General features: G+C 44.1%; 1 protein-coding gene and 1 non-coding gene across 4 annotated transcripts in view; both read left to right on the plus strand.

Moving 5' to 3' along the window:
- Positions 1 to 27,440, plus strand: part of LOC126278505 (inactive dipeptidyl peptidase 10-like) — a 517,605-nt gene that overhangs the window by 320,436 nt on the left and 169,729 nt on the right. For all 3 annotated transcript variants that reach the window (XM_049978663.1, XM_049978662.1, XM_049978664.1), the window contains exon 3: positions 17,137 to 17,231. In XM_049978663.1, the coding sequence (XP_049834620.1) occupies positions 17,137 to 17,231 (95 nt within the window). The remainder of the gene's footprint in view (positions 1 to 17,136; positions 17,232 to 27,440) is intronic.
- Positions 594 to 668, plus strand: Trnas-aga (transfer RNA serine (anticodon AGA)). The gene has a single exon. It is a non-coding gene; the product is annotated as a tRNA-Ser (tRNA).

A 27,440-nucleotide genomic window follows, 5' to 3' on the forward strand; every position in this document is an offset into this window, starting at 1 on the left:
CGGGCAAGTGGTAGAGCACTTGCCCGCGAAAGGCAAAGGTCCCGAGTTTGACTCTCGGTCCGGCACATAGTTTTAATATGCCAGGAAGTTTCATATCAGCGCACACTCCGCTGCAGAGTGAAAATTTCATTCTCGAAACATCCCCCCGGCTGTGGCTAAGCCATGTCTCCGCAATATCCTTTCTTTCAGAAGTGCTAGTTCTGTTAGGTTCGCAGGAGAGCTTCTGTAAAGTTTGGAAGGTAGGAGACGAGGTACTGGCAGAAGTAAAGCTGTGAGTACCGGACGTGAGTCGTGCTTCGGTAGCTCAGTTGGTAGAGCACTTGCCCGCGAAAGGCAAAGGTCCCGATTTCGAGTCTCGGTCGGGCACACAGTTTTAATCTGCCAGGAAGTTTCATATCAGCGCACACTCCGCTGCAGAGTGAAAATCTCATTCTGGAAACATCCCCCAGGCTGTGGCTAAGCCATGTCTCCGCAATATCCTTTCTTTCGGAAGTGCTAGTTCTGCAAGGTTCGCAGGAGAGCTTCTGTAAAGTTTGGAAGGTAGGAGACGAGGTACTGCCAGAAGTTAAGCTGTGAGTACCGGGTGTGAGTCGTGCTTCGGTAGCTCAGTTGGTAGAGCACTTGCCCGAGAAAGGCAAAGGTCCCGAGTTCGAGTCTCGGTCGGGCACACAGTTTTAATCTGCCAGGAAGTTTCATATCAGCTCACACTCCGCTGCAGAGTGAAAATCTCATTCTGGAAACAACCCCCAGGCTGTGGCTAAGCCATGTCTCCGCAATATCCTTTCTTTCAGGAGTGCTAGTTCGCAGGAGAGCTTCTGTAAATTTTGGAAGGTAGGAGACGGGTACTGGTAGAAGTAAAGCTGTGAGTACCGGATGTGAGTCGTGCTTCGGTAGCTCAGTTGGTAGAGCACTTGCCCGCGAAAGGCAAAGGTCCCGAGTTCGAGTCTAGGTCGGGCACACAGTTTTAATCTGCCAGGAAGTTTCATATCAGCGCACACTCCGCTGCAGAGTGAAAATCTCATTCTGGAAACATCCCCCAGGCTGTGGCTAAGCCATGTCTGCGCAATATCCTTTCTTTCAGAAGTGCTAGTTCTGCAAGGTTCGCAGGAGAGCTTCTGTTAAGTTTGGAAGGTAGGAGACGAGGTACTGCCAGAAGTAGAGCTGTGAGTACCGGATGTGAGTCGTGCTTCGGTAGCTCAGTTGGTAGAGCACTTGCCCGCGAAAGGCAAAGGTCCCGAGTTCGAGTCTCGGTCGGGCACACAGTTTTAATCTGGCAGGAAGTTTCATATCAGCGCACACTCCGCTGCAGAGTGAAAATCTCATTCTGGTTAATGTGAATGCTTGTAAGGACGCACATGTCCTCTCGGACACGTGACTCTCTTAATATGAGTCAAAGAGCTCTTTTTTAGGTGTGCCAATAATCTTCGCGCAACAATTAGTTGCGACTCATTACCCCCGAAGATTTAATTTACAATTAAGCACTTTTTAAGCTAATCGATATCAAATGTTGGTATTTAAGTAGCAGTTATTTCATCTCGGCTGATTAGTTGCAATCATCATCCGTGAATAGAATAAGATCTGAGTTATAACATTCTCTGATTTGCAGAGTAGACGTGCGCCAGACTATAAACAGGACAGAGATTGTCAGCTGCGCGTGCAGGTGGCTCCGTCTATTGGCACAGTGCACGGCTCCGAATGGCCCTTTTGTTTGCGAGATGAGGCTGCGCGCAGCCATCAATATTCCTGGCGCCCCACATCCGTCACAGTCACACTCGCTGCCGCTCCCCACCACCCCCCTCCCCACCTCCGCCGCCACGTTCCCCTCCTACCGTTGCCATAGCAACCCAGCCTCCCCGCTTTATCGACAACCGCAAGCATCCGTTGCCATGGCAACTCATGAGCTCGTTCTATCGACAGGCGAGCTAGTCTCAATGACGTCACAAATGCACAGCGAAGAAGCTACTGTGCGTGAAGTACCAGCAGACTCCTAAAGCGCACCAGCCACATAAAGGGTATCAACAGAATACGATGCGGCGCGGCACGTTACTTTTTACCGCCCTGCCAATGTTCATTTGTCTAGCTAAAAGTTTTAGTGGAAAATACTAGACGACTACTGTCTACTGCAGGTCGCAACATACATAGAATTGTCCGGTAAACGGGATGGGGCTAGCTACTGAAATAAAAGTTTTAACTTGCCAATGTAAATTTTCAGGTGTATTTTTACGACAAAGATCACAGTTAATACTGCCAAGTCCGTACTAGGTGTCTACACAATGTAAAGTCCCCAGGCACAACACAATCACACACGTAGCCAGTTTATGGTATTTACACCCGTCACCAAAGTTAATAGAGTTCACCGGATCGTTTAGTTATGAAATGCTCGCTCAAATGTTGTGCACTCTGCTCTACACGTAATACCTGTTCCAGTCTTAGAACGCACAACACGCCACGCTGTTTTAACTAACAGTCAAAATCAATAATTATGATATTCCGTCCGAAATTCCACACGACTTCCACTATACCGTTCACTTAAATACGCTTTGTACTACTTCGCGAACTCGTAATTCGCATTTTTCCGCGATTTTACAGTACTTTCGTCAGAGCTGCTTTCAATCAGATGTTACTAGTTAGAACACTCAGCCCCCCGACTCTTCTCTAGATCACACCAAAGGCTTTGTTCCCAGCATAGATTGGCGCGAGCCTGCATTTTTCTGATTGGCTGATAACACAAACAGCGAATCAGGTTGCAGTATTATCCCGCGCTAACCCTCGCTTTACTTCAATGACCAATCATAGTAAAACATTTCTTTCTATGGCAATTGCTAAATAAATAAATTTAGAAAAATATCAAATATAAAATTACTTCTTCCGAAATTACCGATTAATTTGTGTTCTACTCACGATTTATTAGTACCATAAACTGACTGCACATTTAATTATAGTGAATTCCGTGTATAGTTTAAATGGTACTTCGTGAATAAACAAAACAATTTTCATTTACTTCTGTTCTTCTTCACTCATACAACACTCACACTGCTAATTACATCACATATAAAACAATTATAATTATGCAAACACAATAAATATTAATCAAACATAACTTTACAACACTGTTTTGACTACGACTGCTAGCACTGTCCGTCAACTGCTGATCTGTAACTAATGACTTTTCAACAGAGACGTAATCAGATGGTAAGTTACTTTTTCTTCCACACGATAAAAAACATGGCGATAAATAGAAAATCAAAGACAAAATAAGAAAGAGATATTACTGAAGTTGTCAAGTACTTAAATATTTTTTTGCCATTTCACCAGTACTGAAGTGTGAAAAACTCAGCCGAATTGGAACTATTAATCTGTGGTGTCCTGCAAGGTTCCACCTTACGATTCAATAACTTCTTCTGTAAATTAATGACTTTTCATCACTAACCTAACCAGATGGTAAGTTTCTTATATTTGCACACGCTAAAACATGACAATAGATAGAAAATCAATGCTAGATTGGGGATATTTTTAAGTTGGTTGGTTGGTTGACCTGGGGGGGGGGGGAGGGGGGAGGATACCAAACTGCGAGGTCATCGGTCTCATCGGATTAGGGAAGGATGGGGAAGGAAGTCGGCCGTGCCCTTTCAAAGTAACCCTCCCAGCATTTGCCTGAACCGATTTAGGGAAAGCACGGAAAACCTAAATCAGGATGGTTGGACGCGGGATTGAACCGTCGTCCTCCCGAATGCGACTCCAGTGTGCTAACCACTGCGCCACCTCGCTCAGTGAAAAGTACTTCACTGTTATAAAAGTTTGAAAAAATTCAGCCGAACTGGAACTAGTAATGTGTGCTGTCCCACAAGGTTCCATCTTATGACATCTATAACTTCATCTGTGACTTAATAATTTGTCAACAATAACGAAAGCTGCTTTAATTTGGGCACAATAAATACAAAATCAAAGCTAGGTTAAGAAAGAGATGTTAGTGAAGTTTTCGCGTAGTTTAATAAAAGTTTGTAGCCTCTTCACTGTTATTTAAAACATTATGAAGAAACTTACCTTGTGCAGTTTAGAACCTATAAAAAGTTTCCACCCAACACGGTTATTTCTTAAAATGTAACGATATACAGATAGAAGAGATTCACAGTGATTAATTCTTGACATTGCAAATTGTTACTTATTTGGGATTGTGGGCCCGCTTGGATGCAAAGCACTTCGTTTTATTTTTATTTTCTTCCCGAAACTAGTTAATTTAGTTAAAAAGAGCATATCACAGAACTGCTAACACACTTAACCAAACCTTTGATTCAGCTGTTACAGATATGAGTGATGTAAAAGTAAGACGCTGGCCTACACTTCTGACTTACATTTCATAATGCCATTCGATGTCATATTTTGGGGTACCTCATCAAGTAAAGGTTTCTTTCTCCAAAAGAATGTAATATAAATTATTTGAAAAATACAAACGCGTGTGGAACATATGTGATGTGTGACTGAATTACAAGAGTTCGTAGCAAATAGAAAGCAGCCTGTCATTCTCAACGAGAAGAAATCTTCAGACATAAATTTCGGTTGCACCCTAACGGTGTGTTCTAGGACTGTTAGATTTCAAGATATATATATATATATATATATATATATATATATATATATATATATATATATATATATATATAATGTGTGGTTCATGGTGTGGGTTCCTGTAATCATGTCCTAGTTCATGAACCACGGGCAACGTATGAGTGGCCAAGTAAGTGGCCTCGACAGTCGGGATACCAGTTACTTTGGAATAAGGCTGGGCATCTCGGACATATTCTGAGTCGTGGTCACCTTTGTGCTCATACGGCAAAGACTACCAAATCCACCGGTTAGTCCCTCAACCGTTAGGGGTAAAATTAAATGGGACTAGGGGCAAGTAAGGCTAGCAACCTGTTTCCCCAATGCTTTAAATAAGATGCTGGCAACAATCAGAGCAAAATGCCACGGACCTTTGGAGGTGACGGAGTCCCACCTGTAACTGACAAAACAGGGACTCCTAAGATACGACTTGGCAAACAAATGGTAATGAGATAGGGAGCTATTAATATCAATGGGGGCTACTCTGGGAAGAAGGTAGAGCTGGCAGAGGCTGCAAGTAAGATGGGGCTGGACGTTTTAGCTGTTAGTGACATTCGGGTAAGGGGTGAGAAAGAAGAGGAAGTGAGAGAATACAAGGTCTACCTGTCAGGAGTCAAAGCAGGAATAGCACAATGGGGTGCAGGGCTTTACATCAGGAAAGAAATGGAACCCAGCGTAGTTGCAGTAAGGTATGTAAACGAACGACTGATGTGGATAGATTTGGCAGTGTCTAGCTAGAAAATTAGGTTTGTGTCAGTATATTCGCATTGTGAAGGGACAGATCAAGATAAGATGGATAGTTTGTATGAGGCACTCAGTGATATAGTTTTTAGAGTAAAGGAGAAGGACGGTGTTCTGCTCATGGGTGATTTTAATGCCAGGATTGGAAATCGAACAGAAGGGTATGAAAAGGTTATGGGTAAATATGGAGAGGATATGGAGGCCAACAGGAACGGGAAACAACTCTTGGATTTCTGTGCCAATATGGGCTTAGTAATCACAAACTCATTTTTGAACATAAGAACATTCACTGGTGTACTTGGGAAGGCAGGGGAACCAGATCTGTCATTGACTATATAATAACAGATCAGAAAATCAGGATATGAAAGTAGCTAGGATGATTGCAGGTACTAGTAGATGGGAACAATGGCAGGAGGGTGTCCACAATGAGGAAATCAAAGAAACACTGGGAATGAACTCTATAGATGTAGCAGTCAGGATGAACATGCTTAGATGGTGGGGTCATGTTACACGCATGGGAGAAGCAAGGTTACCCAAGAGACTCATGGATTCAGCAGTAGAGGGTAGGAGGAGTCGGGGCAGACCAAGGAGAAGGTACCTGGATTCGGTTAAGAATGATTTAGAAGTAATAGGTTTAACATCAGAAGAGGCACCAGTGTTAGCACTGAATAGGGGATCATGGAGGAATTTTATGAGGGGGCTATGCTCCAGACTGAACGCTGAAAGGCATAATCAGTGTTTTAAATTATGATATATATATATATATATATATATATATATATATATATATATATATATATATACTAGTAGTTAACGTAAGGATTTGCACGTTTGCATGAGGCTTTTCGTGAATGATGCTTTTGTATACAGAAAAGTCTCAAAGCTAAAAAAGTGCAGCGAAATGCAGGAAGAGGATCGAAACCACTGGAAGCAGTCAGATGCATTAAATATCAGGGAGTATGCGAGTGGAGCGCTTTAAGATGGCACCACCCCGTAAAACTAATCGCAAGTAATTCATATGCCAGACTGTGATTTATTGGAAGAATTCTCAGGAACTGTAGTCCACCCATGAAAGAGGTCTCTTACAAAACCTTCGTCCGATCAATACTTTAGACTGGTTGTCGTCTGGGATCCATACCAGATAATGATGGTGCAGGCAATAGAGATCCAAAGAAAAGTAGCGCGCTTCGTTACAGTTTCTTTAGCAAAGCGCGAAAGCGTCACGCGAATGCTCACCCAATTTCGGTGACAGACGCTACAAGAGAGGTGCTGCGCATCATGGTGTAGTTTACTGTTAAAATCCAGAGAGCTTACATTCGTAGAAGACTCGACCAATATATTACTTCCTCCCACGCAAATGAAGTGTAAAGACTAAAGACTGCGAAGGTAAAATGATATAGATTCGGGCTCAGACGGAGACTTATCATCAATCGCTCTTGCCGCAGACCAGAAAAAGGGGAGGAGACACACACCATAACGTTCAAAATGGTTCAAATGGCCCTGAGCACTATGCGACTTAACTTCTGAGGTCATCAGTCGCCTAGAACATAGAACTACTTAAACCTGACTAACCTAAGGACATCACACACATCCATGCCCGAGGGAGGATTCGAACCTGCGAGTGCAGCAGCAGCGCTGCTCCGGGCTGAAGCGCCTAGGACCGCTCGTCACAACGGCCGGCACAAATTCTGAAACTGTCAGAAAATGCAGAAACTGGACGTTATCTATTCTGGGACGTGCAGTGTGGAACGACAAGCGCAATTTTGTCTCCTTTCAAATGATAAAAGGCGTTTTGTGTACCAGGGCCATATGAAGCATTTAATCCGCAACATGTGGAGGATGTAGCTCAACCGGGGACGATTCTGTGAGTGTCGGGATGTTTTACGTACCATAAATTGTATTAGACTTCGGGTTGCCACTTATATCAACCATAATGTTTACGAGGGTCGTTCAATAAGTAATACATCACTTCAATTTCTCGCCCAATTTCGTTTCAAATAATGCGGAATTTGTTGTGACGCACAGTGGAATAGTCCCGCTTTGGCCCCTATAGTTTAATGAAGTTCCCTTAGATGGCGGCGCTGTACGTAGTCTTCAAAATGGCGTCTGTAACGAAGGTGCGTTCCAAGCAGAGAGCTGTCATTGAGTTTCTTTTGGTGGAAAACCAGAGCATCGTCAATATTCATAGGCACTTGCAGAATGCCTATTAAACAAAAGCACGATGAGTCGTTGGGCGAGGAGTCTGTCACCATTACAACTTTGTCGCGGAAAACTCTCCAGTCTCCCGCGTGTCGGCCTGTCGCACACAGTTGTGACTCCTGCAGTGCTGGAACGTGCGGACACACTCATTAGAGGCGATCGACGGATCACAACCAAACACGTCGCTGCTCAATGGGCGACACTCTCTTCCACCAATTGGGGAACTCAAAGGTGTGTGCCCGCTGGGCCCTAGCCTAACACAACATAAAGATCAATGGAGGACAATCTGTGCGGAATTTCTTGCGTTGAGGCAATACTGACCCTGCGACTTACCTTAGAAGCTAGATTAAGAAAATGCAAACCTACGTTTATAGCATTTGTAGACTTAGAGAAAGCTTTTGACAATGTTGACTGGAATACTCTCTTTCAAATTCTGAAGGTGGCAGGAGTAAAATACAGGGGGCGAAAGGCTATATACAATTTGTACAGAAACCAGATGGCAGTTATAAGATTCGAGGAGCACGAAAGGGAAGCAGTGGTTGGGAAGGGAGGGAGACAGGGTTGTCGCCTCTCCCCGATGTTATTCAATCTGTATATTGAGCAAGCAGTAAAGGAAACAAAAGAAAAATTCGGAGTAGATATTAAAATCCATGGAGAAGAAATAAAACTTTCGCCAATGTCTTTGTAATTCTGTCAGATACAGCAAAGGACTTGGAAGAACAGTTGAACGGAATGGACAGTGTCTTGAAAGGAGGGTACAAGATGAACATCAACAAAAGAAAAACGAGGATAATGGAATGTAGTCGAATTAAATCGGGTGATGCTAAGGGAATTAGATTAGGAAATGAGACACTTAAAGTAGTAAAGGAGTTTTCCTATGTGGGGAGAAAAATAACTGGCGATGGTCGAAGTAGAGAGGATATAAAATGTAGACTGGCAATGGCAAGGAAAACGTTTCTGAAGAAGAGAAATTTGTTAACATCGAGTATGGATTTAAGTGTTAGGAAGTCGTTTCTGAAAGTATTTGTATGGAATGTAGCCATGTATGGAAGTGAAACATGGACGATAAGTAGTTTGGACAGGAAGGGAGTAGAAGCTTTCGTAATGTGGTGCTACAGAAGAATGCTGAAGATTAGATGGATAGATCACATAACTAATGAGGAGGTATTGAATAGAACTGGGGAGGAGTTGTGGCACAACTTGACAAGAAGAAGGTATCGGTTGGTAGGACATGTTCTCAGGCATCAAGGGATCACCAATTTAATATTTGAGGGCAGCGTGGAGGGTAAAAATCGTAGAGGGAGACCAAGAGATGAATACACTAAGCAGATTCAGAAGGATGTAGGCTGCAGTACGTACTGGGATATGAAGCAGCTTGCACAGGATAGAGTAGCATGGAGAGCTGCATCAAACCAGTCTCAGGACTGAAGACCACAACAACAACAACGAGACTGATCATGACAACTTTTTGTCGAATATCGTCACAGACGATGAATATCGTCACAGACGATGAAACATTGGTTCATCACTTCGACCAGAAAGAAAACGGCAATCCATGGAGTTGTGCCACACCACCTCTCCTCTGAAGAAAGAACGCATAGCCACACGCATAGCCAGGCGGGAAAGTCACGGCAACGGCCTTCTGGTACTCTGAAGGAGTTATTCTGTTTGATGTCCTCCTTATTGGTGCAAAGACCAACTCTGAAGTGTACTGTGCCACACTCAGGAAATTGAAGAAACGACTTCAGCGTATTCGTCGTCACAAGAATACAAACGAACTTCTCCTTGCACACATCCATGCCCTGGGCAGGATTCGAGCCTTCGACCGTGGCGGTCGCGCGGTTCCGGACTGATGCGCCTACAACTGCTCGGCCACCCCGGCCGGCAAACATTAATAAAACTGATAAACTGAACGGATGGATTCCTGAGTGGAGATGGAGGAAAGAAATTCCTATGAACACGAGTTCAGAAATGCTTCGTTGGTACAGTGGATGGCACTGGCGAATGACAGTTCCTCTGACCGCCTGCCGTGTGTTCCTCGTGTGTTGTGGGCTGTGTGACTGACGGGGCGTGCTGTGGGCGGCGGAATGGTATGGTGTTCGTGCCGGAAACTGGCCGAGATGGCAGTTGTGCACGGCCGAGCAGAGGAAACATTTGAAGGCAGCACGGCTGTAAAGGGCAGGTACCCTCATGTGCACCAACCACATCACACATTTCAAGCCCTTTTTGGGCATTTCTGTAGTCACGAGTCCTTTCAGGCAGACAGACATGCAGGGAGCCAGCTCTAGGTGTCGTGTTATGCAGTTGACGTCTGTGAGGATAACTTGTTTTGGTGCAGCCGTGAGGCCTCTCTACCATTTCCACCTGCTTGACCGTGCACGATCATCATCTCGGCTTGTTCCCGACACGGACGCTGGGGCATTCTGCTGCTTACAGCGTGCTACGTCAGTTGCACACCCCGCACCATACGGAAGGAGCGCATTACGCGGTCGCAGGCTCTGTTGTTTGTCGGCTTCATCTGCTGTGGAAACGATGTATTTCCTGACAAACATTCACGGGACTTTTTTCCGCCCCTTTCCAGTCAGGAATCCGTCCCTGCAGTTTAGTTGGGGAGGGATACACACACCGTCTTTCACGAAATATCAGAAAAAGATATCCAGTGGTGTCAAGTCTGCGAAGTGAGGTGGCCGTGCGATCGGTCCTTCACAGAAAATCCACCAACCTTGGCATTCCACAAGGTACAGTTATAGACCCTTTGCTGTTCCTTATCTATAAAAATGATTTGGGAGACAATCAGACCTATTCGGTTGTTTGCACATGACGCTGTCATTTATTGACTAATAAAGTCATCGAAAGAGCAAAACAAACTCCAAAACTATTTAGAAAAAATATCTGAATGGTGCAAAAAGTGGCAGTTGACGTTGACGTTGAATAACGAAAAGTGTGAGGTCATCCACATGAGTGCTAAAAGGAACTCGTTAAACGTCGGATACACAATAAATCAGTCTAATCTAAAAGCCCTAAATTCAACTAAATACCAAGGTATTACAATTACAAACAACTTAAATTGGAAGGAACACATAGAAAATGTTTTGGGGAAGGCTAATCAAAGACTGCATTTTATTGGCAGGACACTTAGAAAATTTAACAGATCTACTAAGGAGACTGCCTACACTATGCTTGTTCGTCCTCTTCGTTTTTCGCTGCGACGTAATCTTCTCACGAAATTCCAATCACCAACACTCTCCTCCGAATGCTAAAATATTTTGTTGACACCGAAGGAAGGACCACCACCATAAAATAAGGGAAATCAGGGCTCGTACAGAAAGATATAGGTGTTGAGTCTTTCCGCGTGCTATACGAGATTGGAATGATAGAAAATTATGAAACCTCTGACAGGCACTTAAATGTGATTTGGACAGTATCCATGTAGATGTAGATGTAGAAAGCTAGCTCAAGCGGAAATAAAAGTTTCGAGGCAATAAGTCGCAGCTTGTTGCGATTACCGTACGTACCGTATTTTAAGGACTGCAAGACGCACTTTCTTTTTCGAAAAATGGCCTCCAAAATTCAGGTGGTCTTATACTCGAAATTAATAATGCCCCGTGTTTGATTTAAAAATTCCCCCGCCCCCCCCAATCTTAAAAATGGCCACCTATTCGATGCCGCGGGAAACGTATCTTTGTATGGCAGCAGCAGCATCAGCATCAGTGCACCAGTGCGACGAAAGTGAGTTGCGGATATTCACAGTCTTGCTAACACTGTCTCCATCTCACCCCTCCATCACAAAATCAGAACACTGCCTAACTGTGAGCGCCATTGCAGTCTGCAGTGCAGCGAACTTGAATTGAAAGTGATTTTTGTTATTGGTAACAGTACAATATTTTTGTTAGTAGCTAGCTTCGCAATGGAATGAATGGAATGATTCAGGATATAAATTGAAAATAATAGCATACGCAGAGGAGCATAGAAAGAGAACAACTGAGCGGCATTTCGGCACTTCCCCAACAGAAAATGAGGAAGACTAAATGTGCAAATAGAGGACTAAAGGCAAAAAAAGCCAAAAGTAACAGACGACGTATTGAAATGGATGTAATGACACCATCAAAAAAGCACTGGAATTAATACAAAAATGATTGAAATATGTGCTCGTAAGCCAGCCCTACAGTGGAGCTTAACAGACTTTAGGGATGGAGTTGTTGGTGCTACAAGTTTATGAAGCGTCATGGACTTAGCATGTGAACCAAAACCAAAATGTCTCAGAAAATGCCAAAAGAGTATGAAGAGAAAGTATTATTTGTCCATCACTTTATTATTCAACATCGAAAGAAAACCAGTGGGGAACTAAGCCAAATAGCGAATGTTGTGTTGGCAGAAGAGCCAAGACCGTGTTACTCTTGGAGGCCGAAATGCACGCGTTTTAGCTCACGCAGGCTGGCGTGAGGAGGGAAGGACTGTACTGACGTGAGGTCTGGAACATGACAAGGAATTAGAATTGAGAAAGAGGACGTAATTAGTTTGATACTTAACTTTAATCCATTAATGATGAACGTCGCTCTTGACGGTACATGAGTCGCAATATTATCTGTTCAGAAGACATAGTAACTGAATGTGGCGCCTTGCTAGGTCGTAGCAAATGACTTAGCTGAAGGCTATGCTAAACTGTCGTAGACCGTGAACCATCGCTAGCAAAGTCGGCTGTACAACTCGGGCGAGTGCTAGGGAGTCTCTCTAGACTAGAGCTGCCGTGTGGCGGCGCTCGGTCTGCAATCACTGATAGTGGCGACACGCGGGTCCGACGTATACTAACGGACCGTGGCCGATTTCAAGGCTACCACCTAGAAAGTGTGGTGTCTGGTGGTGACACCACAGCGAATATGGACGAAACTCCTCTGATATTTGATGTCTAGAACAACAGAACTGTTGCCTTGAGAGGCGCTAAAAAACTGTACTGTAACAACCAGTTAACCAGTTGTTCTATCATGTTGTGCTGATGGTACTAAACTTACTCTAACTACCATTTTCAAGCACAAAACATGCCAAAACATTCTTAAAAACCGCCAGGTGTTGTTGTTCACGTACATGACAAGCGCTAGATGGACAAGGCTGATACGGATTAACAAAGGGTGGGAGAGAAGGAAAAGTGCTTTATTGAATAAGAGTTCTCTTCTTATGGTAGTCCAATTTAATCGTGATTGGAAAAATTATGTGACAGAGAAATCGAGGCAAGGAAATATAGACCTTGCTGTTATTCCGGGAGGACTTACTCCACGATTGCAACCTCTTAATGTCTCGTTAAATAATCCTTTTAAAGTGTATATGAGTGAGAAAAGAAACAAATGGGCGATGGATGAAACCCAGCATTAATTCACGCCGAAGGGAGCTTTGAAACGACCTCCAGTCAAACAGTTGTCAGTGGATAAACCAGTTGTGGTCTAGCATGAGAGAAGACGTTATTGTTAAATCGCTGAAAAAGTGCAGCAGTGAAGACCATCGTATATATCAAGAGAACAACGATGACGATGAAGAGGAAGAAGAAGAATGAAGTGGAAGAAAATTCAGGTAACGATTTTCAGGGATCCTAAAGGTCAGTTCGGCTTTATGAACTAACAATATTTTTAATCTGGCTCTGCAGTCTAATGATAAAAAAGTTAAAAATATTATTTTTTTTAAAATGTTTAAAAATTAAGGTGCATCTTATAGTCTGTAAAATACGGTAATTCACAGGGAGCAAACACAAATTACTATGACCCTTGTAATACATGATTCGCACATCCAAGGAGAAGAAATAATGAATTTTGTTTCCTAATATCAGGCATTAAAATCATTCACCGTGTAAATGAAGATAACAAAACAAATAAGTTATGTGAAAGAATATTTTAATAATGCGTAAAAAAATTAGTACTTTTTAGCGTCTGTCATACACAGGAATGTCACTAATGTCTAAGTGTTTGCAGCAATTAGCTGTCAGAACATATGGTACAAGTCATCCGAAAATCCTAGGTAGTACATACCTTGAAAATATGAATATTAATGTGACGTAAATTGATACATGTTCTTTCCCAGTATAATGATACCGTTTGTGTCAAAGGCAAGGTGCAAGTCTTTCAATTGGATGCCACTTCGCTTGCGTGTCTCTAACCTGTAGTAATCCTACTGGAGAAAGGGGACCTACTGTAATCTGCACCACGTGTCGTTCCTGGAGAAGTTTCGCATCGCTGAGAGGTGAAGACTAGATTAAAGATGGATTGTGATACTCTGCGGTCCGACTAGGATACGATTCAGCGACGTTTCGGTTTCAGCCACGCGCTTTATCATGGGATCACCGAGATAGACATCTGCAAATGACTTTAAAAAAGTGAATATTTATGTCTTAGTTATAGTGAATATTGATGTCTTAGTCATAGTTATATTAGGTTGTGTACATACACTTTGAGCAGTGGACGTTACATTTCAGATGTGTTACGACCCATGGCTCTACCCTTCATTCGATCCCTACATTACAGCAGGATAATACACGACCGCATGTTGCAGGTCCTGTACGGGCCTTTCTGGGTATAGAAAATGTTTGACTGCTGCCCTGGCCAGCACATTCTCCAGATCTCTCACCGATTGAAAACATCTGGTCAATGGTGGCCGAGCAGCTGGCTCGTCACAACACGCCAGTCACTACTCTTGATGAACTGTGGTATCGTGTTGAAGCTGCATGGACAGATATACCTGTACACGCCATCTAAGTTCTGTGCCCAGGCGTATCAAGGACGTTATTTCGGCCAGAGGTGGTTGTTCTGGGTACTGATTTCTCAGGAACTATGCACCCAAATTGCGTGAAAATGTATCCTTTGTTTGTCCAATGAATACCCGTTTATCATCTGCATTTCTTTTTGGTGTAGCAATTTTAATGGCCTGTAGTGTATACCAACGGAAATTACCCTGTAGGTTGTGTTGAGTGAGTTTGCGAGTATCAAAATATGTGACGTAAATGACCGCATCTTTTAATTTTATCGACTTAGAAGCTTAAATTTACTACATCGCCAAGGGACTATAGACCTTAGTACGTGACAAAAATTTCAAGCTGGTCCGTCTACCGTTCTCCAGAAAAAGTGGTCGTAATAGAAGGACGGACATACAGACAGTCGGATAACAAATGACGAAAAGGTTTCTTCGTGTGAGATTACAAATTAACAATTGTGGAATCTTTTACTTGGGCTGTTCATTGAAACATTACTTCTTACCAAATTTCATGATTCAAGGTCAACAGGAAGTACGCTATAAATGTTGGTGAGTTTCCTAGCGTGAAAATATGTGAGGTAAATGGTCGTATCTTTTCTTGAGGGTACTTTTGTTCTGTCATTGCAACTACAAAACTGCATGTTGCTTTTCACCAGACGCGTTTCTCCTCATTGAGGTAAAGTATCACCAGTGGTCTGTAATTAACCTATTTACATTTTGATTAGAGGGCCACTGATGTTGCTTTACCGCAATAATGCGAAACACGTCAGGTGAAAAAAAACCACACATTTTTGTAGCTGCCACGATAGAACAAAAATACCATTAAGAATTGTAAAGCAACTACGGACAATATGGCCACACAAATGAAGGCCGTATCTCTTTATTGCATTGATTTAGAAGCTTACGGTTTTTATGCTGTCATAGGACAATGGACCTTAGTATGTGACCTACTTTTCAACTTCATACCTCCTCCGGTTCCTGAGGAAAAGGGTTTTTAACAGTCAGACACACATACACACATACACACATACACACACGCTAACACACACACACACGCACACACACACACACACACACACACACACACACACACACACACACACACACATACACACACAACAGAACGATACTATAAGTGTTCCTTCTTTTACTGGTTGAGGTAAGGAACCCTAAAAATCATAAATCTTTAAGGAAAATCACATATCTTTAACGGCCTGTTAACAGTTACAGTAGATGAAGACCTTGTCGCCAGTAAGATCGCAATCGACAAGGGAGTTTTCCAAGGTGACACATTTCTCCAAAATAGTTCACGCTTGCATTGCTAGAGGTATTCAGATCACTAGACTGGAATAACAGAGGAATAAAAATCATTGCTCATATCTGAACCATCTTCACTTTCCCGATGATGACGACGCATAAGTGAAGATCTGGAAGAATTGAAGAGTATCATAAAAAAACTAAAACTAGCGTCTGCAAAGATTGGCTTGGAAATAAACACATACAAAGCAAAAATACTGAGCTCAGAAACCAACCACTTATAGTCGGAAACCAGTCTATAGAAACTGTTGATGAATAAATCTATCTTAGCCACATTATTAAACTGGGAAAAAACAGTCAAAATGTAGCAGTTCCTTGCAGAATAGGACTGAGCTGGGCAGCATTCCAGAAACTAAGATTTATACTGACCAACAAGGATTTTCCAAATAGCATAAAGGCTAAGGTCCATAATATGTACATACTACCATTTACAGCTACGATCTGGAAACTATGAGGCAAGTGCTCTTAAACTAAAGCACACACAACGAGCCATGCTACGGCAGATGTTAGGTGTCTGCCTCAGGTGTAGGATTCCATAAGAAGACATTAGAGGAGAACAGAGGTATCAGACGTCCTAGACAGAATTGCAAGACAGAATCGGCAATGGGACGAACACGTAGCTCAACAAGATCACAGCAGATCGACACCTAGGATTGTTTACTGGAGACCATGGGACCACAAGACAGGCATTGGAAGACCACAAAAGAGACGGACTGATGACTTGAATCTAGTGGTTGCAACAGGATGGTACGAGGTGGCTCAAAATCGAAGACAATGGAAACATATGGAAGGGACCTTCATCCAACAACGGATTAAGATACACTGAACAAGAAGGACACTCCCTTTGAGCACCCCCAAAATCATTTTTACATTGACGATTTCGACCTCTTAAGAACGGCGTGTGGAGGTCTTTCTGCCAGTAAGTTCTGAATCATGTCATAAAGTTGGTCCCGTATTTCTTTCCCTCAGTGACAGTGTGAAGCTGCATCTAATGCCTTCCGCCGGCCTTTGTAGCCGAGCGGTTCTAGGCGCTACAGTGCGAAACCGCGCTGCTGCTACGGTAGCAGGTTCGATTCCTGCCTCGGGCATGGATGTTTGTGATGTCCTTAGGTTGGTTAGGTTTAATTAGTTCTAAGTCTAGGGGACTGATGACCTCAGACGGTAAGTCCCATAGTGCTTAGAGCCATTTGAACCGTCTAATGCTTTCCGGAAATAAAGAAACAAGGTATCGACCTGGGTTCCCTTATCTGCTTGTATTTGTTTATCGTGGCTGAATAGAGCGAAGTGATTATTTTGGTTGCATTAGGGTTGACAGACACCATATGAGTCCAGCTTAGCGGGCTTCAGAAAATATATGTATTTCGAGCACAAGCTATAGGAACCTGAATAATCATCCGTTCCTGTATCTAAATTCCTTGTTGCAACAGCTTTTCGTTGTTGCTGTTACTGGAAGTGTGCCACTGAAACACTGTTATCAGTCGTATGTAGTATGTAAGAAAAAATGAATTCCACAGCAATATAACAGCAACTTACATTTATTTACAGATACCGAGTTGGTCTTCCGCGACCACTATGGAGGGGTATCATTGTTGAACGCTGAGAATCTCACCACCAGAATCATCATGACCAACTCCACATTCGTAAGTATGCTACATCGTATTATAACCTTAAACTGTTTCAGTAAAGTTCGAAGTATTACCTCCAACAGGTAGTGAATTTTTCAGATCTTTCCTTTCTGTTGACAGTTTCAAAAAGTGCAAACAAAAATGTGTTGGAAGTCATTAATAAGAAATAATTTAACCTGATCAGTGCTTTTTCAAACTGAAATCTTACAGTCGCGCTCAGATAATAATAACTGGACGAAAAAATGTTTCAGAGAAGTAAATATGTTGTTAGCCCACCTGGCTAGCCGCGCGGTCTAATGCGCTGCATCCCGAGCGGGAAGGAGTGCCAGTCCCTGGCTCATATCTACCCAGCGGCTCAGTGTCGAGGTCCCATGTGCCTGCCAGCCTGTGGATGGTTTTTAAGGCTGTTTTCCGTCTACCTCGGAGAATGCGAACTGGTTCCCCTTATTCCGCCTCAGTTACACTATGTAGGCGATTGCTGCGCACAGCCCCCACGTACGTGTTTGCCATAATTACTCTACCACGCAAACATTTGGGATTACACTTGTCTGGTATCAGACTTTCCCGGCGGGGAGAGCGGGGGGGGGGGGGGGGGGGGGGGGGAAGGGGGGCGGTCCACTGGGGGCCTAACTGCACAATTGCCCTGGGTTTGGAGTGGGACGGCGGTGGGGTGGGTGGACTGCTGTAGCCTGTTGTGGGGTTGTGAACCAATAGGGGCTACAGCGGGTCTAAGCCCTCTCTGTCGGTTCTAGGTCCCCAGTTTAATACAAATACGCAATACACACAAATATGTTGTCAGTCTTCTCTTCCATTTCGAACAAAGTATCCTGACATTTTACTATTCATATATATTTATACAGTGCTAATTCTTATTTATTGTAGTGATGTTCTAATCATTGGAACAGTCTAGAAGGGCTTGTTTCCATTGCATACCAGGCTATAAAAACTATATCCATTCTATTGTGGGGACGTTTTGAGTGATTCGGAGGCTGTTAGAACTAAGGATTAAAATTGCCCTCTCTTACAAAGTTGTTTCTTCAGTTACGTTCGTTAATTGCTCCAGGATCCCCAACATTTCACCAAGGTCATGAGTAAACAACTTTCTCGTTGAAACGCCGAAAATAAATATACAGTATATTCATGCTTCCATAAACTCTTACAAATAACTTGGTGAGGACGTAATATTTGCTCTTTTTATGTTTCATTTTGTGATGATAGATTCGTTCGGCTCAGACAACGCTAAGGTCACCGAATTTAACTTCCGACAAACTTTTGACAAAAATAAGTGCAACTTTAAGAAATATTACAAAACGGGGAGAACTTCAACTGGGTTTTAATAATTTGCACTCCAAACAGCATAGCGTACATAGTGTACATCTACATATTATCATAAACTCGTCTCTGTACACTGATGAGCCAAAACATTATGACCACCTGGCTAACACCTTTGGAGCGCAACAAAACAGCAACCCTTCTTGGCGTGTATTCGATAAGTTACCAGAAGTATGTGGGACCAGATGCTTGCATACTTGACACGCATTTTCGGTAAATTCCGAGTTGGTGGTTTATGGGCAGGAGAAGGCTCCCAGTTGGATCCTAGATGTGTTCCATCAGAATTCCTTCGAATTTGGTAGCCAAGACGTCAATCTGAGTTCACTATCATGCTCCGCATTGTAACACTATTCTGGGCTTGAGAAATGGACAGTTATCATGCTGATGGATTTCCACGCCGTTGGGGAAAATATCAAATATTAAGGGGTGCTGGTGATCCGCAATAACACTCACGTAGCCTTCAGTTGTTATGGTGCATTCAATTACTATCAGGCATCCCATGGAAGCTTCCATCGGCCTGCGTTCGTGGTGCCTACATTTTTCGACCAGCCATCCACATGGATCACCAGGCATCCAGATGAAACCGTCGAAATGGTCTCACACGAAATACGATTATTCCGAACGAGCGAGGTGGCGCAGTGGTTAGTACACTTGACTCGCATTCGGGAAGACTATGGTTCAAATACGCGTCTGACCACACAGATTCAAGTCTTCCTTGATTCCCCCAGATCGCTCGAGGCACATACCGGAATGGTTCATCTGAAAGGACACGGGCGATTTTATTCCCGACATTTGAAACGATCCGAGCTCGGCTGTGTCTCTAATGATCCCGCTGTCGACACTCTTCCTTCCTTCCTTCCTTCTTTCCTTCCTTCGGGTCCGCCCCATTAGCTGAACGGTCAGCGCTTTGGCATGCCACACACAGGGGCCCGAGTTAGATACCCGGCTGGGGAGGGAGATTTTCTACCCACGGGTACTGGGTGTTGTGCTGTCCTCATTATCATTTCATCCCCATTGTCGACGCGCAAGTCGCCCAATGTGGCGTCGCACTCAATAAGACTTGCATTTGGCGGCCGAACTTCCCGCCTGGTAACTCGCGGCCACTGACGCCATACAGCCATTTCCATATTATGTTTTTCCTTCCTTCGGGATCCATCTGACGAGGCGACACGTTTCCATTGATCCACGTTCCAATCTCGAAGGTACCATGCCCACTGCAGTCGTAATTGACGATCTCGTCGGATCAACATGGCAACACTTAAGGGTCATCTGCTGCGGAGCTCCATGTTCAATATGTGGGCAGAAGGGTGCGCTCCGGAACGCATGTGACTGCACCAAACATCGGCGCCTGTCCTGCTTTACAGAGCAGCAATCTTCCGACTTCCAAGTTTTGTGTTGTAGACCTCCAACACCATGTTATCTACAAGTGGTTTCACCGTCCTCCAATCACTGTCCGTAAACGGGAGCAAACAACCGACCAGCATCCGAGTCCGATATGCTCGTTACCGGGTGCCGTACCACAACAATTTTCCGTTTCTTCGAGGACTCTTACGTCATTGGTTTCCCCATTTGCGTCCCGAATTGCCCGTAACTCTGCCACGCTTATACAGGGTGTTACAAAAAGGTACGGCCAAACTTTCAGGAAACATTCCTCACACACAAAGAAAGAAAATATGTTATGTGGACATGTGTCCGGAAACGCTTACTTTCCATGTTAGAGCTCATTTTATTACTTCTCTTCAAATCACATTAATCATGGAATGGAAACACACAGCAACAGGACGTACCAGCGTGACTTCAAACACTTTGTTACAGGAAATGTTCAAAATGTCCTCCGTTAGCAAGGATACATGAACCCACCCTCCGTCGCATGGAATCCCTGATGTGCTGATGCAGCCCTGGAGAATGGCGTATTGTATCACAGCCGTCCACAATACGAGTCTCTCCATTTGGTACCGGGGTTGCGTAGACAAGAGCTTTCAAATGCCCCCATAAATGAAAGTCAAGAGGGTTGAGGTCAGGAGAGCGTGGAGGCCATGGAATTGGTCCGCCTCTACCAATCCATCGGTCACCGAATCTGTTGTTGAGAAGCGTACCAACACTTCGACTGAAATGTGCAGGAGCTCCATCGTGCATGAACCACATGTTGTGTCGTACTTGTAAAGGCACATGTTCTAGCAGCACAGGTTGAGTACCCAGTATGAAATCATGATAACGTGCTCCACTGAGCGTAGGTGGAAGAACATGGGGCCCAATCAAGACATCACCAACAACGCCTGCCCAAACGTTCACAGTAAATCTGTGTTGATGTGATTGCACAATTGCGTGCGGATTCTCGTCAGCCGATACACATGTTGATTGTGAAAATTTACAATTTGATCACGTTGGAATGAAGCCTCATCCGTAAAGACAACATTTGCACTGAAATGAGGATTGACACATTGTTGGATGAAGCATTCGTAGAAGTGTACCCGTGGAGACCAATCAGCTGCTAATAGTGCCTGCACACGCTGTACATGGTACGGAAACAACTGGTTCTCCCGTAGCACTCTCCATACACTGACGTGGTCAACGTTACCTCGTACAGCAGCAACTTCTCTGACGCTGACATTAGGGTTATCGTCAACTGCTCGAAGAATTGCCTCGTCCATTGCCGGTGTCCTCGTCGTCCTACGTCTTCCCCCGTCTCGAGTCATAGTCTGGAATGTTCCGTGCTCCCTAAGACGCCGATCAATTGCTTCGAACGTCTTCCTGTCGGGACACCTGCGTTCTGGAAATCTGTCTCGATACAAACGTTCCGCGCCACGGCTATTGCCCCGTGCTAATCCATACATCAAATGGGCATCTGCCAACACCGCATTTGTAAACATTACAGTGAATGCAAACCACGTTCGTGATGAACACTAACCCGTTGATGCTATGTATTGATGTGCTTGATTCTAGTACTGTAGAGCAATGAGTCGCATGTCAACACAAGCACCGAAGTCAACATTACCTTCTTTCAACTGGGCCAACTGGTGGTGAATCGAGGAAGTACAGTGCATACTAAAAAGTGATTCAAATGGCTCTGAGCACTATGGGACTTAATATCTATGGTCATCAGTCCCCTAGAACGTAGAACTACTTAAACCTAACTAACCTAAGGACATCACACAACACCCAGCCATCACGAGGCAGAGAAAAACCCTGACCCCGCCGGGAATCGAACCCGGGAACCCGGGCGTGGGAAGCGAGAACGCTACCGCACGACCACGAGATGCGGGCAACAGTATATACTGATGAAACTAAAATGAGCTCTGTCATGGAAGTTAAGCGATTCCGGACACATGTCCACATAACATCTTTTCTTTATTTGTGTGTGAGGAATGTTTCCTGAAAGTTTGGCCGTACCTTTTTGTAACACCCTGTATACACCGCGCTACAGAAGTGAAGGATCACTTTTTCGAAACACTGTAACTGCCTCACATTACGATGCGTAAGTTCGAATATTGGCTCAGAGGTGCCAACAACCTTCCTCTGTAATGGTACAAAAGCGTGGGGCCCTGTGCCGTCACCATCAGCGACGCTTCGAACAGCAAGGTGTAGACACACGTGAAAAAAAGTCCATAGTGCAAAAGTTCGTGCGAACTGTAAGATGGATGAATGGTGTCACATTGGCACCAAATTTCACCACAATTCTGTCCAATCCCACCGTGGTGTGTCACAAGATAAGAAGGCCGCCATAGCCCAGCTCTTCTTTGATGTCTCTGCGATGGAGGTCAGTACTGCGATATCCAGCGCTGAAATCACATGTTTTTCTTATATGTGCCCGGGTAAAATATTTCAGACAACCCACCGCTCAGAATCGATTCGAAAAGTCCTCAGGGTGTAGCCTCCCCCTCACTTATCGACCTTAATGACAGTGAAAAATTAAGCCGCGTGTACCAAACGGAATGCCATTCTCAATGGAGAGAACTCTTCCGAAGTAAGAGTGATTTCAGGTGTGCCGCAGGGGAGTGTCGTAGGACCGTTGCTATTCACACTATACATAAATGACCTTGTGGATGACATCGGAAGTTCACTGAGTCTTTTTGCGGATGATACTGTAGAATATCGAGAAGTTGTAACAATGGAAAATTGTACTGAAATGGGGAGGATCTGTAGCTTATTGACGCATGGTGCAGGGAATGGCAATTGAATCTGAATGTAGACAAGTGTAATGAGCTGCGAATACATAGAAAGAAAGATCCTTTATCATTTAGCTACAGTATAGCAGGTCATCAACTGGAAGCAGTTAATTCCATAAATTATCTGGGAGTACGGATTAGGAGTGATTCAAAATGGAATGATCACATAATGTTGATAGTCGGCAAATCAGATGCCAGAGTGAGATTTATTGGAAGAATCGTAAGAAAATGCAGTCCGAAAACAAAGGAAGTAGGTGACAGTACGCTTGTTCGCCCACTGCTTGAATACTGCTCAGCAGTGTGGGATCCGTACCAGATAGTGTTGATAGAAGAGATAGAGAAGATCCAACGGAGAGCAGGTTAGTTTTGGGCTACCTCAACAATCATTTCAAAAGCTACTTGAATCCACGCAATTTAGAACTTGAATTAAATGATTCTGAACAATTAACAATAGTAAAATTTAGTTCGTACCAAGCTGAGCTGCAGTCACAGGTAAGCTAAAATATGGTAACAAAACTAGCACTCTTAATTTGTACTTGTGTAATCTAAATATTGTAGTCAGCTATAAATACATTAACTGAACTTTGCAATTAAAGCAGTGAAATGGAATGATATTACTTTAATGCTGGCGTTTGAATTTCAACGACACTCGGGTTCATTTCGGAAAAGGAAGGGACTCTGCTTGGTAATGCACTTGGGACAATGAGCAACAAATCTTCATGCTAAGTTGCTGTAATTTTGTTACGCAACTGGAATAGATAGAAAAGCTGAGGACTGCCATACAGTTCTAAAATCTTACGTGCTTCCAGTCTTCCTTGTTGGTTGACTGAAGGTTTGGAGTCGTCGGTCTAGGAGGTGGCGACAGTCACTAACTGTCGGCCGTCACTGTTGCAGAAGCTGGATGTTGGCGCGCCTTCTTCTCGACACTGTCACCAGGCGAAACGGGCTCTTGATGTGCGCCAGCTAATGTTTCCCGTCCGCGACACCGTGTCAGAAACTATCACAGCAAGTCGAGCGCAATTACATGCCGCCAAACCCCGAAAGCGAGGCAACTCGCGGGAGCGTCACACAACACACCTGCTCCACTGCCCTACTCCATCCAGACTCTGCTCTGCCCACGCTCCACGCGGCAGAGTTAACACTACCCAAGATACTAAATACTTTGGTTCTTCACACGACCTATCGATGTAATGTTCGATAGCATAGTTTTCCCTAGGCCAGACCCAGCGTAAAAATACAAATAATACTTAGAAAACATCGACATAAATGCATAAATATGTAGATGCAAACTGTAAAACAATTACAGTATATAAAGACACAGAAATGTCATATCTTCAGGTAACAAAATAAGGAAAAAATTTATAGTACAATGGATGGAAGTAGGAGGACATGCATTTCCGGCGTTACAAGGGGTGGAGCGTTGATTACCACACATTTCGAGTTCCAAAACGACAGGTCGTAGCAAATAACGTAGCTGAAGGCTATGCTAACTATCGTCTCGGCAAATGAGAGCGTAATTTGTCAGTGAACCATCGCTAGCAAAGTCGGCTGCACAACTGGGGCGAGTGCTAGGAAGTCTCTCTAGACCTGCCCTGTGGCGGCGCTCGGTCTGCAATCATTGATAGTGGCGACACGCGTGTCCGACGTATACTAACGGACCGCGGCCGATTTAAAGGCTACAACCTAGCAAGTGTGGTGTCTGGCGGTGACACCACATCTCCATTGAACGTGATCGTACCCTTTTGGAGTGCAGCGCGACCACAATTCTTGGTTTCGTGTACAGGATGGAACCACTAGGGGCTATTCAAAACCATTCGACGAAATCTGAACGTGACCTGAAACATGAAAGGACAATAACGCTTTTTTAACCTTCATGTTTTCCGCCCTCAAGTGGCAAGATTAACTAGTGCGTGAATAAAACAGCGAAGAGATGCTCCGAGACTCCCAAGTCCGGCAACACCTTCGGTGCTACTAATGGAGCATTGTTAAGGACGTTGGAAACGTTCTTCCACACCAATTCACACTGGCTGCTTCAGTAGCGTTTGGAGGGAGGCAGACTGTACGAAAGGGGTGTCAAAGGGTTTGTCGAATTCTCAGGCGCTACAGCAACCGCAAGGCTGATCTGATGTCGATGTTTCAGAAGATACATTTCTAACGTGCTCAGTTAAATTGCGTGATTGGCTCCCAAGGTGTTCCGGAACTGGGCGGGGGGAGGGGGGGGGGGGTACTTAGAGGGGATCCTTTATCGTTTTAGTCACGTACATATTGGCTTCGCACGTGCGTGATCATGCCACGGGAACATAAGGCTGAAAAAGCGTAAGTGTCCTTTCTACATCTACATCTACATGATTATTCTCCAATTCACATTTAAGTGCTTGGCAGAGGGTTCATCGAACCACAATCATGCTATCTCTCTACCATGCCACTCCCGAACAGCGCGCGGGAAAAACGAACACCTAAACCTTTCTTTTCGAGCTCTTATTACTCTTATTTTATTTTTATGATCATTCCTACCTATGTAGGTTGGGCTCAACAAAATATTTTCGAAATTTGGAAGAGAAAGTTGGTGACTGAAATTTCGTAAATAGATCTCACCGCGACGAAAAACGTCTTTGCTTTAATGACTTCCATCACAACTCGCGTATCATATCTGCCACACTCTCTCCCCTATTACGTGATAATACAAAACGAGCTGCCCTTTTTTGCACCCTTTCGATGTCCTCCGTCAGTCCCACCTGGTAAGGATCCCACACCGCGCAGCAATATTCTAACAGAGGACGAACGAGTGTAGTGTAAGCTGTCTCTTTAGTGGACTTGTTGCATCTTCTAAGTGTCCTGCCAACGAAACGCAACCTTTGGCTCGCCTTCCCCACAATATTATCTATGTGGTCTTTCCAACTGAAGTTGTTCGTAATTCTTACACCCAGGTACTTAGTTGAATTGACAGCCTTGAGAATTGTACTATTTATCGAGTAATCGAATTCCAACGGATTTCTTTTGGAACTCATGTGGATCAACTCACACTTTTCGTTATTTAGCGTCAACTGCCGCCTGCCGCACCATACAGCAATCTTTTCTAAATCGCTTTACAACTGATACTGGTCTTCGGGTGACTTTACTAGACGGTAAATTACAGCATAATCTGCGAACAACCTAAGAGAACTGCTCAGATTGTCACCCAGGTCATTTATATAGATCAGGAACAGCAGAGGTCCCAGGACGCTTCACTGAGGAACACCTGATATTTTAGTTTTACTCGATGATTTGCAGTCTATTACTACGAACTGCGACCTTCCTGACAAGAAATCACGAATCCAGTCGCACAACTGAGACCATACCCCATAGGCCCGAGGCTTGATTAGAAGTCGTTTGTGAGGAACGGTGTCAAAAGCTTTCCGGAAATCTAGAAATACGGAATCAACTTGAGATCCCCTGTCGATAGCGGCCATTACTTCGTGCGAATAAAGAGCTAGCTGCGTTGCACAAGAACGATGTTTTCTGAAACCGTGCTCATTACGTATCGATAGATCGTTCCCCTAGAGGTGATTCGTAATGTTTGAATACAGTATATGCTCCAAAAACCTACTGAAAACCGGCGTCAATGATATAGGTCTGTGAAATGTTTAGGATCACGTTCAGATTTCGTCGAATGGTTCTGAACAGTCCCTGATGGTTCCATCCTGTACACGAAACCACGAATTGCGGTCGCGCTGCACTCCAAAGTGGTATGATCATGTTCAGCGGAGATGCAGCCTCACAATGTACTTAGAGAATGGCTGAAACTTCAGAGGGTATCAGCAGTGTCAAAGGTTGTGAAGAACATCTTTCTATTGCTCATCACTCTACGAACTGTCGTTTGGAACTCGAAATGTATGGTGATCAGTTCTCCACCCCTGAGGACTTTTCACGTTGATTGTGAACGGTGGTGTGTCTGAAATATTTTACCCGGCCAAATACAGGGTGCGTCACAAAAATGCATAACACTTTGAACTGTCATAGACAATTTATTTCCTGTTCTACAAGGTTAAATATCTCTGAGAAAGTAATGTTATGTTTCTTAAACAGGTGGCAGCAATGGCAAGGAAGTAACTGCAACATGGCGGACGTGAGTTTGAGCTTTAAAGTGCGGAAGCAGATAATTAAGTGGTAATGGAAGTTTGAAAATGTAGCTGCGGTTCGAAGACAGTGGAGAAGTGAAAAAAAATGGCGCTGAGCACTATGGGCCTTACATTTAGGTCATCAGTCCTCTAGAACTTAGAACTACCTTAACCTAAGTAACCCAAGGACATCACACACATCCATGCCCGAGGCAGGATTCGAACCTGCGACCGTAGCAGTCCCGCGGTTCCGGACTGCAGCGCCTAGAACCGCACGCCCACCGCGGCTGGCGTGGAGAAGTGAGTATGGTACAGAACCACCTTCGAGGTTAACAATTACACGTCTACGAGACAAATTCGAAATTCATGGAACAGTGTGTGATGTGCATAAAGGTCGATCAGGGTGACCTCGTACAGCTACAAGTGATGATTCCACAACTGTGGTCTCGGAACTGTTTCAGCGTTCGCCTCAAAAATCTTCAAGGCAAGCGGCAAGTGAGAGTAATGTAAGTGCTAGTAGTGTGCTACGCATTCTGAAGAAAGGCAAGTTTCGTGTGAATTCCAAGGCTGGTGCAACAGCTAAGTGACGACGATCCAGATCGAAGGTTAGAATTTTGTGAATGGGTTCA

Source organism: Schistocerca gregaria, chromosome 6 (assembly GCF_023897955.1).
Source record: "Schistocerca gregaria isolate iqSchGreg1 chromosome 6, iqSchGreg1.2, whole genome shotgun sequence".
Taxonomy (NCBI): domain Eukaryota; kingdom Metazoa; phylum Arthropoda; class Insecta; order Orthoptera; family Acrididae; genus Schistocerca; species Schistocerca gregaria.